Source organism: Tachysurus fulvidraco, chromosome 1 (assembly GCF_022655615.1).
Source record: "Tachysurus fulvidraco isolate hzauxx_2018 chromosome 1, HZAU_PFXX_2.0, whole genome shotgun sequence".
Taxonomy (NCBI): Eukaryota; Metazoa; Chordata; class Actinopteri; order Siluriformes; family Bagridae; genus Tachysurus; species Tachysurus fulvidraco.
In genome coordinates, this window is record NC_062518.1 from 47655386 (window position 1) to 47668741 (window position 13356).

General features: G+C 37.2%; 1 protein-coding gene across 1 annotated transcript; it reads right to left on the reverse strand.

Annotated features, from left to right (window-relative positions):
• Positions 1-11747: 11747 nt before the first annotated feature.
• LOC113663545 (C-C motif chemokine 4 homolog) lies at positions 11748-13356 on the reverse strand. The gene is made up of 3 exons (XM_027178883.2): positions 13219-13356; positions 12857-12968; positions 11748-11872 (listed from the first exon to the last, which is right to left on the reverse strand). Exons 1-3 carry the CDS (start codon positions 13286-13288, stop codon positions 11773-11775), a joined length of 282 nt encoding a protein of 93 aa, XP_027034684.1. The 5' UTR covers positions 13289-13356; the 3' UTR covers positions 11748-11772.

Consider the following 13356-nt stretch of genomic DNA (forward strand, 5'->3'; position numbering starts at 1 on the left):
ATAGTCTTGGTGTGTGTCCTGGAAAATAAGGTAATCAGTGTACATTAATATAAGGTCAATAACAACCACAAATAGTGTGTCAGTATTAAAAGTTAAATAACAGCTAAATCAAATTGATGTAACCAATCAGCACTGGCAGATTCAAATGTTTTTTATATGAAAATAATGCAGTTAGACTCTGTCTCAGTCTGTTAGCCAATTTCCTGTGCCACTGCTTAGGACAGATGTATAGAGCATGTCTCCAGCTTCAAGATCCTGTCTGTTTACATCTCTGAGGATCTCTCCTGGAATCATAATATTTCAGGCACAACAATGTTTGAAGTTCCAGAGGAGTTCACAAATGAGAGCATCCTAATCAACACTCAAACACAGCATGGTCTGATGGCTCCATGGTGTCTGAAAGTAAAGGATGATGAAAACCTCCATTGATCATAATATCACAATATTATCACCGGATAATCCAAGTACTGTTTTATATATGACATTTATGCATGTTTATAACTATTACTTGCATATGTAATGTCTTTTAATACCTATTAAAATATGTTACTATTCTAACATAGTTTAATTACCATTCTGTTATCTAAATACATTAGAAATACTGCACATATTCACTTCCTATATCATTGTTATTCAGTTACTGTATAAACTGTTTTACATGTGTTACATATTCAACCTGCATTTCTGGAAGATTCTAAACTGCATTTGGTTGCTATCTATCTATCTATCTATCTATCTATCTATCTATCTATCTATCTATCTATCTATCTATCTATCTATCTATCTATCTATCTATCTATCCAACTAAATAAATCTATAAATAAAAATATGTCGGGTTCTATCACTTGGTTAAATACCGCCCCTAGTGGACAGTTGTCAAAATACATAGAGCAATAAAGAGACGATTTCTGGGCAGAGAACAAACCTAGCAGCAAATAAAGAGTTAGCTCTAAGTGGTGGTCCCAACCCCGTATAAAACAGAAGGGTCATGTCAGAAAACATAAAACGTGACAAATCAAATATGTGGACCATGTGCTGTGGTGACTCTGAAAAGGGAGCAGCCCAGTAGAACAACAACACAAACATAATTAACAAATAATGTGATAAGCTAATTGGCTAAAATGTCTGCTGTTTTTTTATACCATTCTGTGTGAACTCTAGGGACTGTTATGTATGAGATCAGCATCTTAAACTATCCCATCTGGTAGCATCAACCATGTCATGGTCAAATCAACGCTGTATGAATGTATACATTGTTTAATTAGGTAATGTGTAGGTGTTTCTAATAAAGTGGAAAATTTAATAAAGCTTATAGTTCAATTCAATAGGTAATATTTTATTCTTAGCTCTTTCTCATATATTAAAAAGGTCATTATAAAGTGCTAGCTAACTCTAATATATACATGGGCAGACAGTGTATTAAATCAAACCTGACTTAAATAGCCACATGTTCATAATAAAATATCAAACAAACAATCTAAACATATTTTTCATAGGGGGTGGTTTAGGGCCCTGGGCTTCTGTAGTTCCAACTAAACAGTTGTTAAACAGTTGAAGCTTTGCATTTCAGAGTTGGTACTGCAGGTGGTGAAATTAGAGCATTTTCTAGAGAGAAGCACTAAAGCCCTTACTTACAGGAAGTTCACTATTCAATTCATTCTCTCATGTTGTTTCCATTAATAAGCTGAAAATGTCAGTGGGCAGTGTTGCTGCCTTACAGCATCTCAGTCCCTGGTTTAACTCTGAGATCAGGACACCAGTACAAGGGGAATGTGGTAGCCTACCACTCAGAAGGCTCAGTGTTTGAATTGTTCAGCTGTATAACATATAAATCACTCTGCATTATGGTGTCTGCCAAATGCTGTAAATGTTCCAGGTTTGAAAATATGCAGATGATGTGTTGGCTGTGCTAAATCACTGCGAAGCTGTATATATGCATCCAGGTCATACTCTCACACCTTGTAGAAATTTTTCCCAGGATAGGCGTCTGCCATGACCTTGAAAAAGATGACTGAAGGTTAACATGTTTATTTCCAGCAAAAATGTTCACTAGACATTTTAAGTAATAAGTCATAGCTTTTCAGTTAGGAACTTAATGTTGTGGTGGATAGATATTTTGCTGCACACATGCTGAGGTACACATGGTATAAAAGTAAAAGAACTTCTCAGACCACAACAGAGAGATTACATTGTTGGGATGGTTGAGGTCCTTTACCATGTTCCTGGCCTTGGTCTAGCACCACTTGCAGTAGATCATCTGCAGGTCAGGAACTCAGAACAGATGATACAATAAGCTGATTGCACCACCCTATGAGGAGCCACCAGTCCTGACTCTTCCTAACCCTGGCTGTGGCGATTCCCAAAAGAATGAACTTATTAGCAAAGGTGTAAAAGTTCGTTAGCACCTAAGACGGCTGTTTGAAGTGAAATAAGCCAAAACCTAAGGTGGTAAAATGTTGATGAATGTTTCTGTAGTAGGGTGTTGATGTGACCGACCTATAACAAGTCCTGTGTTATGTGAACGATCAGGTATCTGAAACTGTCCCCTCTCTTCACTGGGGTCCTGTTGATCTTAAGTGGCTGGAATCTCATCTCCTGAAGTGGCTGGAATCTCATCATGCTGAAGTCCATGATCAATTAATTTATCTTTCAAGAGGAGGTTGTTTTCCTGGCACTAGTTCTCCAGGCATTTATTTTCCTCCAGATAGGTCTTCTCATTATTAGAAATCCCTAACCATAACAACCACAACAGTCATTTATGGAGTGTTAGTGCTCTGTAACAGTGTTTGTTGAAACATATATATATATATATATATATATATATATATATATATATATATATATAAATATATATATATATATATATATGGAATGAGTTACAGAATGGAAACGTGAAATAAACACATTGAAATGTTTATGCTTTTTTTAAAATAAAGACATAGCTTAGAAATGTAGCTACTGATGGCTTGTTATACACAAATAACAATGTTTTCTTTGAAAATGTGAATTTATTTCAAAAGCATGGCAATAACAAATAATGCAAGTAATAGCGAGTGCAAAATATAAAATGAATTCATGCACACTTGAAGACCTCAGATGCAGAGCAACAAGCTATTGGTGAAAGGTGTTTTAAGGAAAAGAAATTAAACAGTAGAAGCTGGTCGAGTTGAGTTTTCATACAAATGGCGTTCAATTTTTTTCAGTGTTCGCTGCACCCAGGCCAAGCTTGGGTTGGCACACAGCCTGCGACCATTAAAGAAGGAAAAACTGTAGGAGAAGAGAAATGGGTTAGGACATTTATGCGGACTACAGAAAATATCAGAATATCCATAAGAGAAAGAAATTAAGATTTTTTGTTGAAAACCTACATGACTCCAGGATATGTACAGTCATGCCTTGTTTCTGTGTAGTCTTTAATGAATTTTACAGGGACTGGATTCTTAGCAAATGTGTGGGAAAACGTTTATTCACTATTTACTATTATGGACTGATATTATGTTACCTTATCCCATCTTACCTTTATTTCCACCCTGTATTTTGTATTTTAGTTTAGATACTTTACCTGGTGAGATGTACTGTATGTGGAAAACCTACCTACAGTATGTCATAAAACAACTCCCAGAAGAGGGCAGAAAATTTACCCATTGTACAAAGTTCCAGAGCCAAAGGCAGGATAAAAACAAGACAAGGTAATTTACTGTGAAATGAAAAACCCAACAAACAAAAACCCAAATGGCCTCACAGAATCACTCGACAAAACTCAGCAGAGGAAGACACTAAATGTCAGGTATGAATAGGGCAAGTAATCAAGGGTACAAGGGAAACAGGTGAGGATAAAAAGGAAGCATGTGTGCAGCTGCTGTGCTCCGTCCACTACCATCCGGTATCTGAACACATCAGATTTAAACATTGATACTTTGCGTCACTGGCAGTTGAAGACCTACTTCTTTATGAAATACTTGAACTAGCACTTTCTCCCCTGTTTGTTGTATGTTTGTATTTAAAAAAAAAAAAGAAAAAAAAAAAACTTTGAACAGTGTTTTAGTCTCATGGTATCTGAAGTCTGTTACCTAGTGAACCAGTTTTTGATGATAGAGACTTAAAGCACTTTTGTATGTTGCTCTGGATAAGAGAGTCTGTCACATGTTAAAAATGTAAATGTAAATGTAAGCATACTATGATATTTTTATTCCAAACAATGTCATATAAATATTCCTGCAAGGTTTCCCTCTGGTGGTCAGATTCGGAAATGTCCAAACTGTGCCTGAAAGCCTAAGAGTATGAATACAAGCACTTCATACATTCCAATTATGCACACTCTATAAGCATATAAGGTATAAATGATGTTAAATACGGTGATAAATTATGGTAGCATGAGAGTAGTAAATTTTTTTAGAGAGATTTTTGTAAATATTAAAAAATATTCAAATATTTTAATGAAAGCAAATGGAAAATGAGGGGGTGGATGTAATGAATATTAATATTATTAAGAAGAAAAATACAAGAATCTATCTAATATCAATATTACATCTGTATGAGATTGTTGGTTGCATAATAAACAGCCCTTATTATGTCTTAAGCAATTATGCTCCAACTTTGATTCATAAAATATGGACAATAAGGCAAATAACAATAGATTAAAAAGAAAAGATGGACTTTATCTTACTGTTGGCCATTGAGAAGGATTGAAGGCAGGTGAGAACCAGCAAGAGAAAACAGAAGATCATGACTGCTGATGGTGATGATTAGGATAAAGACAATTTGAATAGAATCGTTTTAATGCAAATATCAGCACAGCAGTGCTTTTATTAGCTGATTAGAGGCGTGGACAAAGGTGGTTTAAGGAGAGGATGGCAGTTTATATGCAATGCAATATGATGGGGGGGGGGGGTGCACCTCTTAAACAGGAAACCTGTCTGTGGTTTTTACCTTAACTGACACTGAGGACTGTTTCACACTTCATAACCAAACTCACATACAGTGTATATGAATAATTAATTAATAAATTAGCCTAGTCATTTAGTTTAATGGATTGCAATTCTATTAAGATCAGATAAAAAGAAATCAGTATTTATAAAGTTAAAAAAAAATCTATGAAAATACAGGCTCAAACACCCAGGAAAAAATGAGAAACAAAACCACCCTCAGTGCTACATGTGCTGTTTGTGGTCAGCAGGAGCTCAGAGTGATTTGGTGAGAAGGAAATAACTATCAGCTTGCTGTTTGTCACACACAGAGTCTATATTCAACACTTCAAGCCTGAAGGACCAGCAAACTAACAGATTTCTAGATTTAAGTTGATTTACATTGAACTTTTAGAAATCCACGCTGTCACAGGCTTTTCAGAAATCTGGATATAGTCACATATTTACATATTTATGTATTAAATATTATACTTTCTAGCAATAACACAAATGAAACACATAGATGTAGTCAGTGATTGGTCAGAGTGAACAGTGATTGGTCAGAGGGAACAGTGATTGGTCAAAAGGAACAGTATTGATCAGAGGGAACAATAGTGGTTAGTGACTGGTTAGAGGGAATGTTGATGATCAGTGATTGGTCAAAGAGAACAATAATGATCAGTCAGAACAGTAGTGATAAATGAATAGTCTGAGGGAACAATGGTGATATGTGATTGGTCAGAGGGAATGATGGTGTTCTGTCATTGGTTAGAAGGGATGATGGTGTTCTGTGATTGGTCAGAGGGAATGATGGTGTTCTGTGATTGGTCAGAGGGAAGAATAGTAACTTTTGATTGGTCAGATAGATCAGTGATTGTTGGGAACAGAGGCGATCAGTGACAGAGGGAATATGGAATTATGGTGTTCAGTGATTGGTTGGAGGGGAGAATAGTGATCTTTTATTGGTTGTGGGGGGGTGGTCACTGATTGTACAGTAGAAACAGTCATGATCAGCATGTGGCAGGGCATCAATAACATCTCAGATTTCAAAGGGAATAAACCAGCTACTGTGAACATTGCCGCCTCTCTACTGGATGAGCTTAATAACCTTTATGCTCGTTTCAAGGCTCACAACACCGCCCACACAGAGAGCGCTCCTGTGGCTGTTGCAGCAGATGTGAGTGCACTCTCCGTCTCTGTTGCGGATGTAACCCGATCCTTCCGACGGGTAAACATCCACAAGGCTGCATCACCGACAACGATGAGATTTCAGGAGACAGACCAGAGAACACAAACCCATCACCATCGACAAGACACCTGTGGAGCGGGTAAGCAGCTTTAAGTTCCCATGCATTAACATCAGTGAGGATCTCACTTGGTCCATACACACTGATGCAGTGATGAAGAAGGCACATCAACGCCTCTTCTTCCTGAGATGGCTGAGGAAGTTTGGAATGAGCATCCTCAGAACATTTTACACCTGCACTATAGAAAGCATCCTGATGGGATGCATCACTGCCTGGTTTGGAAACAGCACCACTGGCAACCTTAAAGCTCTAAAAAGGGTCGTGCAAACTGCCAGCTACATTGTTGGTGGTGAGCTTCCCTCCCTCCAGGACATCTACACAAGGTGGTGTATAAGGAAACCCAGAGGATCATCAGTGACTCCAGGCACCCGTCCCACAGGTTGCTCTCTCTGCTGCCCTCAGGAAGACATCTCTGCAGCATCCGATCCCGCACTAGCCGACTGAGGGATAGATTTTTCCCTGAGGCTATCAGACTAATTAACAGTCAAAACTAATACACCCTACAGCATACTTCCACAATATGGTATGCCACACAGTGCACTTTAACTCTAAAAGTTCAACACTGGACTATACATACACACTGCATTTAATACAATAATCTATCTGTTACCACTGGATACCATCCCATGCACATCCATGACATTTCTGTATGTAGCTCACATACAGTCTGTTTGTATGTATATTAGTATGTATGTGTATACTGTATATGTTTATATAATGTACAAATGTGTACATTCTGTGTATAGTGTATAATGTGTAATGCTAACTGTATGTATGTACATATTGCGTACAATGAAGTGAAAGTGACATGACATACGGCTAAGTATGGTGACCCATACTCAGAATTCGTTCTCTGCATTTATCCCATCCAAAGTGCGCACACACACAGCAGTGAACACACACACAGCAGTGAACACACACCCAGAGCAGTGGGCAGCCACTTGGGGAGCAGTTGAGGGGGGGGGGTGCCTTGCTCAAGGGCACCTCATTCGTTGCCAGCCCGAGACTCAAACCCACAACCTTAGGGTTAAGAGTAAGACTCTCTAACCATTAGGCCATGACTTCCCTATGTGTAAGGTGTAGTAGTACACTGTGTGTACTGATTATATGTATGTGCATATTGCACGTTTTCACCTGTTGAAGTCTGTATGGTTATATGTTAATTCATTCATTCATTCATTTTCTACCGCTTATCCGAACTTCTCGGATCACGGGGAGCCTGTGCCACAGGCATCATGGGGCATCAAGGCAGGTTACACTCTGGATGGAGTGCCAACCCATCACAGGGCACACACACTCTCATTCACTCACACACTACAGACAATTTTCCAGAGATCCCAATCAACCTACCATGCATGTCTCTGGACCAGGGGAGGAAACCAGAGTACCAAGAGGAAACATGCAAACTCCACACACACAAGGTGGAGGCGGGAATCGAACCCCCAACCCTGGAGGTGTGAGGCGAACGTGCTAACCACTAAGCCACCGTGACCCTGTTATATGTTAATTGTTTTTGCAATTTCTGGAGTTTGCTCTAGGGAATTTCACTCACCAAGGCACATGTGCTGTGGTGATGTGACAATAAAAGTGACTTGACTTGACTTGATCAATGGTTGGTCTGAGGGAACCGCTACTGATTGATCAGAGGAAACAATAGTGATCGGTGACGGGTCAGATAGATAAGTGATTGGTTGTTGGGAACATTGTTTTTTATTTATTTATTAGCCAGCTGAAAATAATGGTGAACAATGATTGTTTTTTGAACTTGCATACTGCTAATGAGTCAAGTTTACCTGCTTTCTCATTGGCTATAGGCATGAGGTAAAGAGCAGTATCAAGTGCAGTATAAACTCTTCATCCAACAGATTTCTCCCTGTTAGATTTATTTTTATTTGATATTAGTGTGCATTTATACAATATGTCATATCTTCTCTTTCATTTATAAATTAGAGAGATAGAGAATAGCAGGGGAGGGGTGGGCAGGAAGAAAATTAGGTCATGGTTTTATAAATGTTTTGTACCACACACTTCCTTTCTGATATTGTTAAATAGTACAGAGTGAGTTCAGTTAACATAATGACAGCGGGAAAATGACAGCATCGGTATTTATATTAGGATTAATACCTTTGGCAAGAATTCTGCTAAGTTAGATTTTTAGATAAAAGTAGATAGATAAATAGATAAAAGTAAAAGAATAAAATCAAATCACCTGTTCTTTTGAAATCAAATGGAAAGAGTCTGAACATCCGGAAAAAGCTGGCAGGCTGTGATGAGAAACAAAACCACACTCAGTGCTACATGTGCTGTTTGTGGTCAGCAGGAGCTCTGTGTGGTTTGATGAGAAGGAAATATCTATCAGCTTGCTGTTTGTCACACACAAGTCTATAGTCCATATTCAACACTTCGAGCCTGAAGAACCAGCAAACTAACAGATTTCTTATTCCACTAGATTTAAGTTGATCACTCTAGATTTCCTTCATTTTAATTCCATTTTATTTACATCGAGCCTTTCGAAATCCACATGCCACGAAGCAGCTTTTCAGAAAATTCAGAAATTCTCTGATGAACAATCCAGTGGTGACACCATTGCTGTAAAGCCTGTTCAGGTGAAATTAGATAATACCTGCTGAAAAAAGTCACTAGGGGTCATCCTGTGACACAATGGAATGAATTGCATATTAAGTAGATTGTTGTAATATTTTCATATCAAAATGTGTTAGTTAAAAAAAGAAAGATTTTCTGCTTGCAATAGATCAGAATGGTGCTGAATAGTTTTAGAGATTATAACTTATCTCTTACAGGAAGAAACAGATCTCTTACAGGCTGGTTATGGGACAGCAGATTATTTATATAATGACAAGATTTTATTCGTCAATGATAAACTCAGATTAAACATGTTGTTCTTGTGAGAAATATCACAATGAAAATGGTTTAACACAAAGAAAAACAAGGTTAAAACTAGTGCTGATCAGTGATTGGCTGGTGGAACCAACAGTGATCATTGATTGGTTAGTAGGAACACTGGAGCTCATTAATTGGTTAGTAGGAACAATAGTGATCAGTGATTGGTTAGGAAAGACAGATTCTCGTATCAGTGATCAAAAAACCATCATAAACATGTAACCTGAAGTATTGATAATAACCTACTGATTTAATTCTGCACACCAAGTCTGTTACAGTAATGATATCATATGCAATCATTTGTAACATGATAATAATCCCTTTTTGCATAGGTTGGGTTTCTCCATCTCAGAAGAATAGCTCCCAGATTTACTGCTGATTTGTTTTTTTCCATCCTGATCTACAGAGACAGAGAGTAGTGGAGGATGGGTGTAGAGGAAGTAAATTAGGTCATGGTTTTATACAATAAAGCCTCTTTACCACACACTTCCTGTGCAATATTACAAAACACAACAAAGTGAGTTGATCAAAACAATGACAAGAGAAAAATACCTAAATCTGACTGTATTTTAACACATTAGGCTGCTTTAACTTTTCATCCATTTACTTTGTTCTTGTACAGATAAAAATATACAAATAAAAATAAGGTCTCTTCTATTAACAAGTGAAAAAAAAAAGCTTTTTATTTTTTAAATACTTTAAATGTCGGAAGCACAGTGGCTAGATTTACAAAAAAAAAAAAACAGAAATCTGAACACAAACTATTCCATCACAGTTCAGTTGTGAGGATTTTATGAGATTCTTCACTGATAACATTGAAAGTATCAGGAACAAAATAGTTGATGTTCAACATGTGAGAGCAACTAGTGACCCAGTCTCACCTAAAGTGCTACACTCACAACTACAGTGCTTTGCAAGCACAGGACAGGAAGAGTTAGATAAACATTACTACAGCTAAATCAACAACTTGTCCACTAGACCCCATTCCAACTAAATTACTGAAAGAAGTGTTACATAAAGCTGCTGAGCCTCTTCTTAATATTGTTAACTGCTGCATTCGACACTATAGAGCACAACATTCTCCTAGATCGCTTACAAAATTACCATTTTGTGCTCTATTACATCTGACCAAATGCACACTATCATCTAGTGCTTGCTAATATTATGAGCAACAGCTATGTTAATCCCTCTCCACTGCTTCTCTCTTTCTACCCATACCGAGGCATGCAGAAATTGTACCAGCTCTGATTGTCTTCTATGCCATGATAATTTTGGACCCCCACTGAGATAAGGTCGACTTTGTGAGAATCCTGAACATTTTTCAGACGGTATATTTATAATCACACCCTCCATTGTCACCTATATGAGGATGGGTTTCCCTTTGAGTCTGGTTCCTCTAAAGGTTTCTTCCTTACATTCAAGGGAGTTTTTCCTCACCACAGTCACCTGAGTCACCTCAGACTTGCTCATTGTGGATAAATACAAAGACATTTAAATATATCTAATATTATTAATCTTGAATTTTGTTTTCTATTATCCTTATATTATTCTTTATATTAACCTTTTGTTCTATGTTTATGTTCTGTAAAGCTTCTTTGAGACAACATCAACTGAAAAAGGCGCTATAGAAATAAATTTGAAAAGACAGAAAAAAGTGTTAAGAGGAACCTCAACATCTTTAAATGGTGGGTGGAGATTGTGCTTTAAAGCCTCAGTAACATACTTTATATTGGTTTCTTCATTATGGAGCAGGCTTTTAGTCATCTGGGCAAATCACATCTTTTTTCTCCTGATGTGGCCTTCTGGATTAATATATGTGACCAGTAGGTGGCGAAAGGTTAACACAAAGTTATTTTGTGATGTCACTATGAATTATAAAGGATATGTTTTGGTCATTGCTTTTATTGTGGCTCCAGACTTTCATTCCAAAAAACATCTGATTCCAGTTGTTAATCAATTCACATCTGTTATCAGCCATCAGGTTTACATTTTATATGTCAGGAACGAAGGCCTGCAGCCACACCGGGTCTCAGAACTTCTTTAAGCATAAGACAAATAAACACTAAAAGACAAACGTGAAGACCTACCTCTTCCTGAAATACTTAAACTAGCGCTTCTTGTTTGCTTAAAAAATGTTTGTCTGGGTGCCGTATTTCCTCCAAACAGAGATTTACACTGATGGTATGCTTAATCTGTGACCTAGCCAGCCTCTAAAGTCTCTAAGGGTCTCTAAGGGTCTCTAAGGTGGTCTCGATCACTCGTGTACAGAAACTCAGACCTACATGCAGAATGATTATTTATTAAAAAAAACACAGGAATAATACAACACAAGTAAAAAAAAAAACATAACTATGACATGGGAAGGTGAAAACACAATGGCTTCAACTGTACAGCTTGAATATAATGACTGATTAGAACAGAGACAAGAAGACAAGGCAGAACATCAAGGTAAAAAGGTAAATGGGGAAAAAGGTGAAACAGTAAGAGTGGCATGGCATAACACACATTGGGACAATAATGACAAATAAAACAGGCTATGATGTAACAGTTGCCAGCCCTCTGCTGGTCTGAATGGGAACATCATTAATTCATGTCCACAGCCAAACAAATGTTGTTCATATATATATATATATAGATATATATATATAATGAGAGCGGTTTTAAGCACTTTCTTTAGGTTTGTCAATTTTGTTCATGTTGTTCTTCACCCACTGGACTTCGGGGTCTGCACAGAAATGACGGCCGGTCTTTAGGGTAAAGCTGTAGAGGAGAGAGAAGATAAAGAGTGATCAGTGTGAAACTGTAATAAAATCAGACCATCACACACTCATTAATTCCACTCAGGGGGAAAAAGTCAATGCTGACATTCCTTACTGTTCTATACCATAATACACAATGTACTGTACATAACACACCTTAACACCTAGATCTGCACAGACGTTTTAACTTAAATTTTAATTTATTATTATTATTATTATTATTATTATTATTATTATTATTATTATTATTTTAGAATTTATTGTATGTCTTAGTTTGTCCAAGTTTGTGGATACTGAATTTGTGAATTTCCATGTAAGATGAATAAAGTATCTATCTATCTATCTATCTATCTATCTATCTATCTATCTATCTATCTATCTATCTATCTATCTATCTATCTATCTATCTATCTGTCTGTCTGTCTGTCTGTCTGTCTGTCTGTCTGTCTGTCTGTCTGTCTGTCTGTCTGTCTGTCTGTCAGTCAGTCAGTCCAGTCAGTCAGTCAGTCAGTCAGTCAGTCTGTCTGTCTGTCTGTCTTCCTTCCTTCCTTCCTTCCTTCCTTCCTTCCTTCCTTCCTTCCTTCCTTCCTTCCTTCCTTCCTTCTATGACACTCCCCAAACTGATATTTTAAATGTATATCGTTGTATGGTCTTTTGCATCAATACAACATTTGTCAGACTGTATACTGTATTTATAATCACACCCTCTAGTGTCATCCATATGAAAATGAGGATCCCCTTTGAGTCTGGTTCCTCTCAAGGTTTCTTCCTTTACCATCCAAGGGAGATTATATTAATCTTTATATTATTCTTTATAATAAAATTTTGTGTTTTTGTTCTGTAAAGCTGCTATGAGACATTGTCAATTGTAAAAAGTGCTATACAAATAAAACTGAATTGAATTGTACATAAAGCAATAATAGACATCGATTTAAATAAAAAATGTACAAAAATATTATTAACTAAATGTAAAATAAACACTTACATGACTCCAGGTTTTGGACACTGACGCTCTGTTCTGTGATACACTGAAATGAGTCTCACTGGGACTCGATGTGTCTGAAACCTGAAACAGCACTGAGATGGTCCGCTTTCACCTGCAGAAAAACATTTTAGTTCTGGGATAAAAGAATCTTTTTTTAATAAACTTTTTTTTTAATAATATATATTTTTTTTCAGAATAAAGAGAGCCTGGTGAAGAGATGACTGTTTGTAGCTGCTATAATGTAAGTGAGAGAGGGAAAGAACTAGTTTTAAGGAAGAATCCCTGACCGGATTAAAGGTCTGCTGTCATGTTATAAGTGATCGCAAAAGGTTTAAATATTATAAAGGTGAAGTTTATCTTACTTTCGGCTGTCGCGAAGGACTGAAGGCAGGCAAGAACCAGCAGAACCAGAAGGAGACAACGAGGGATCATGACTGCTGATGAGAATGATGGTGGTGATGCTGCTGCTGCTGCTGCTGATGATGATTATGATGATGGTG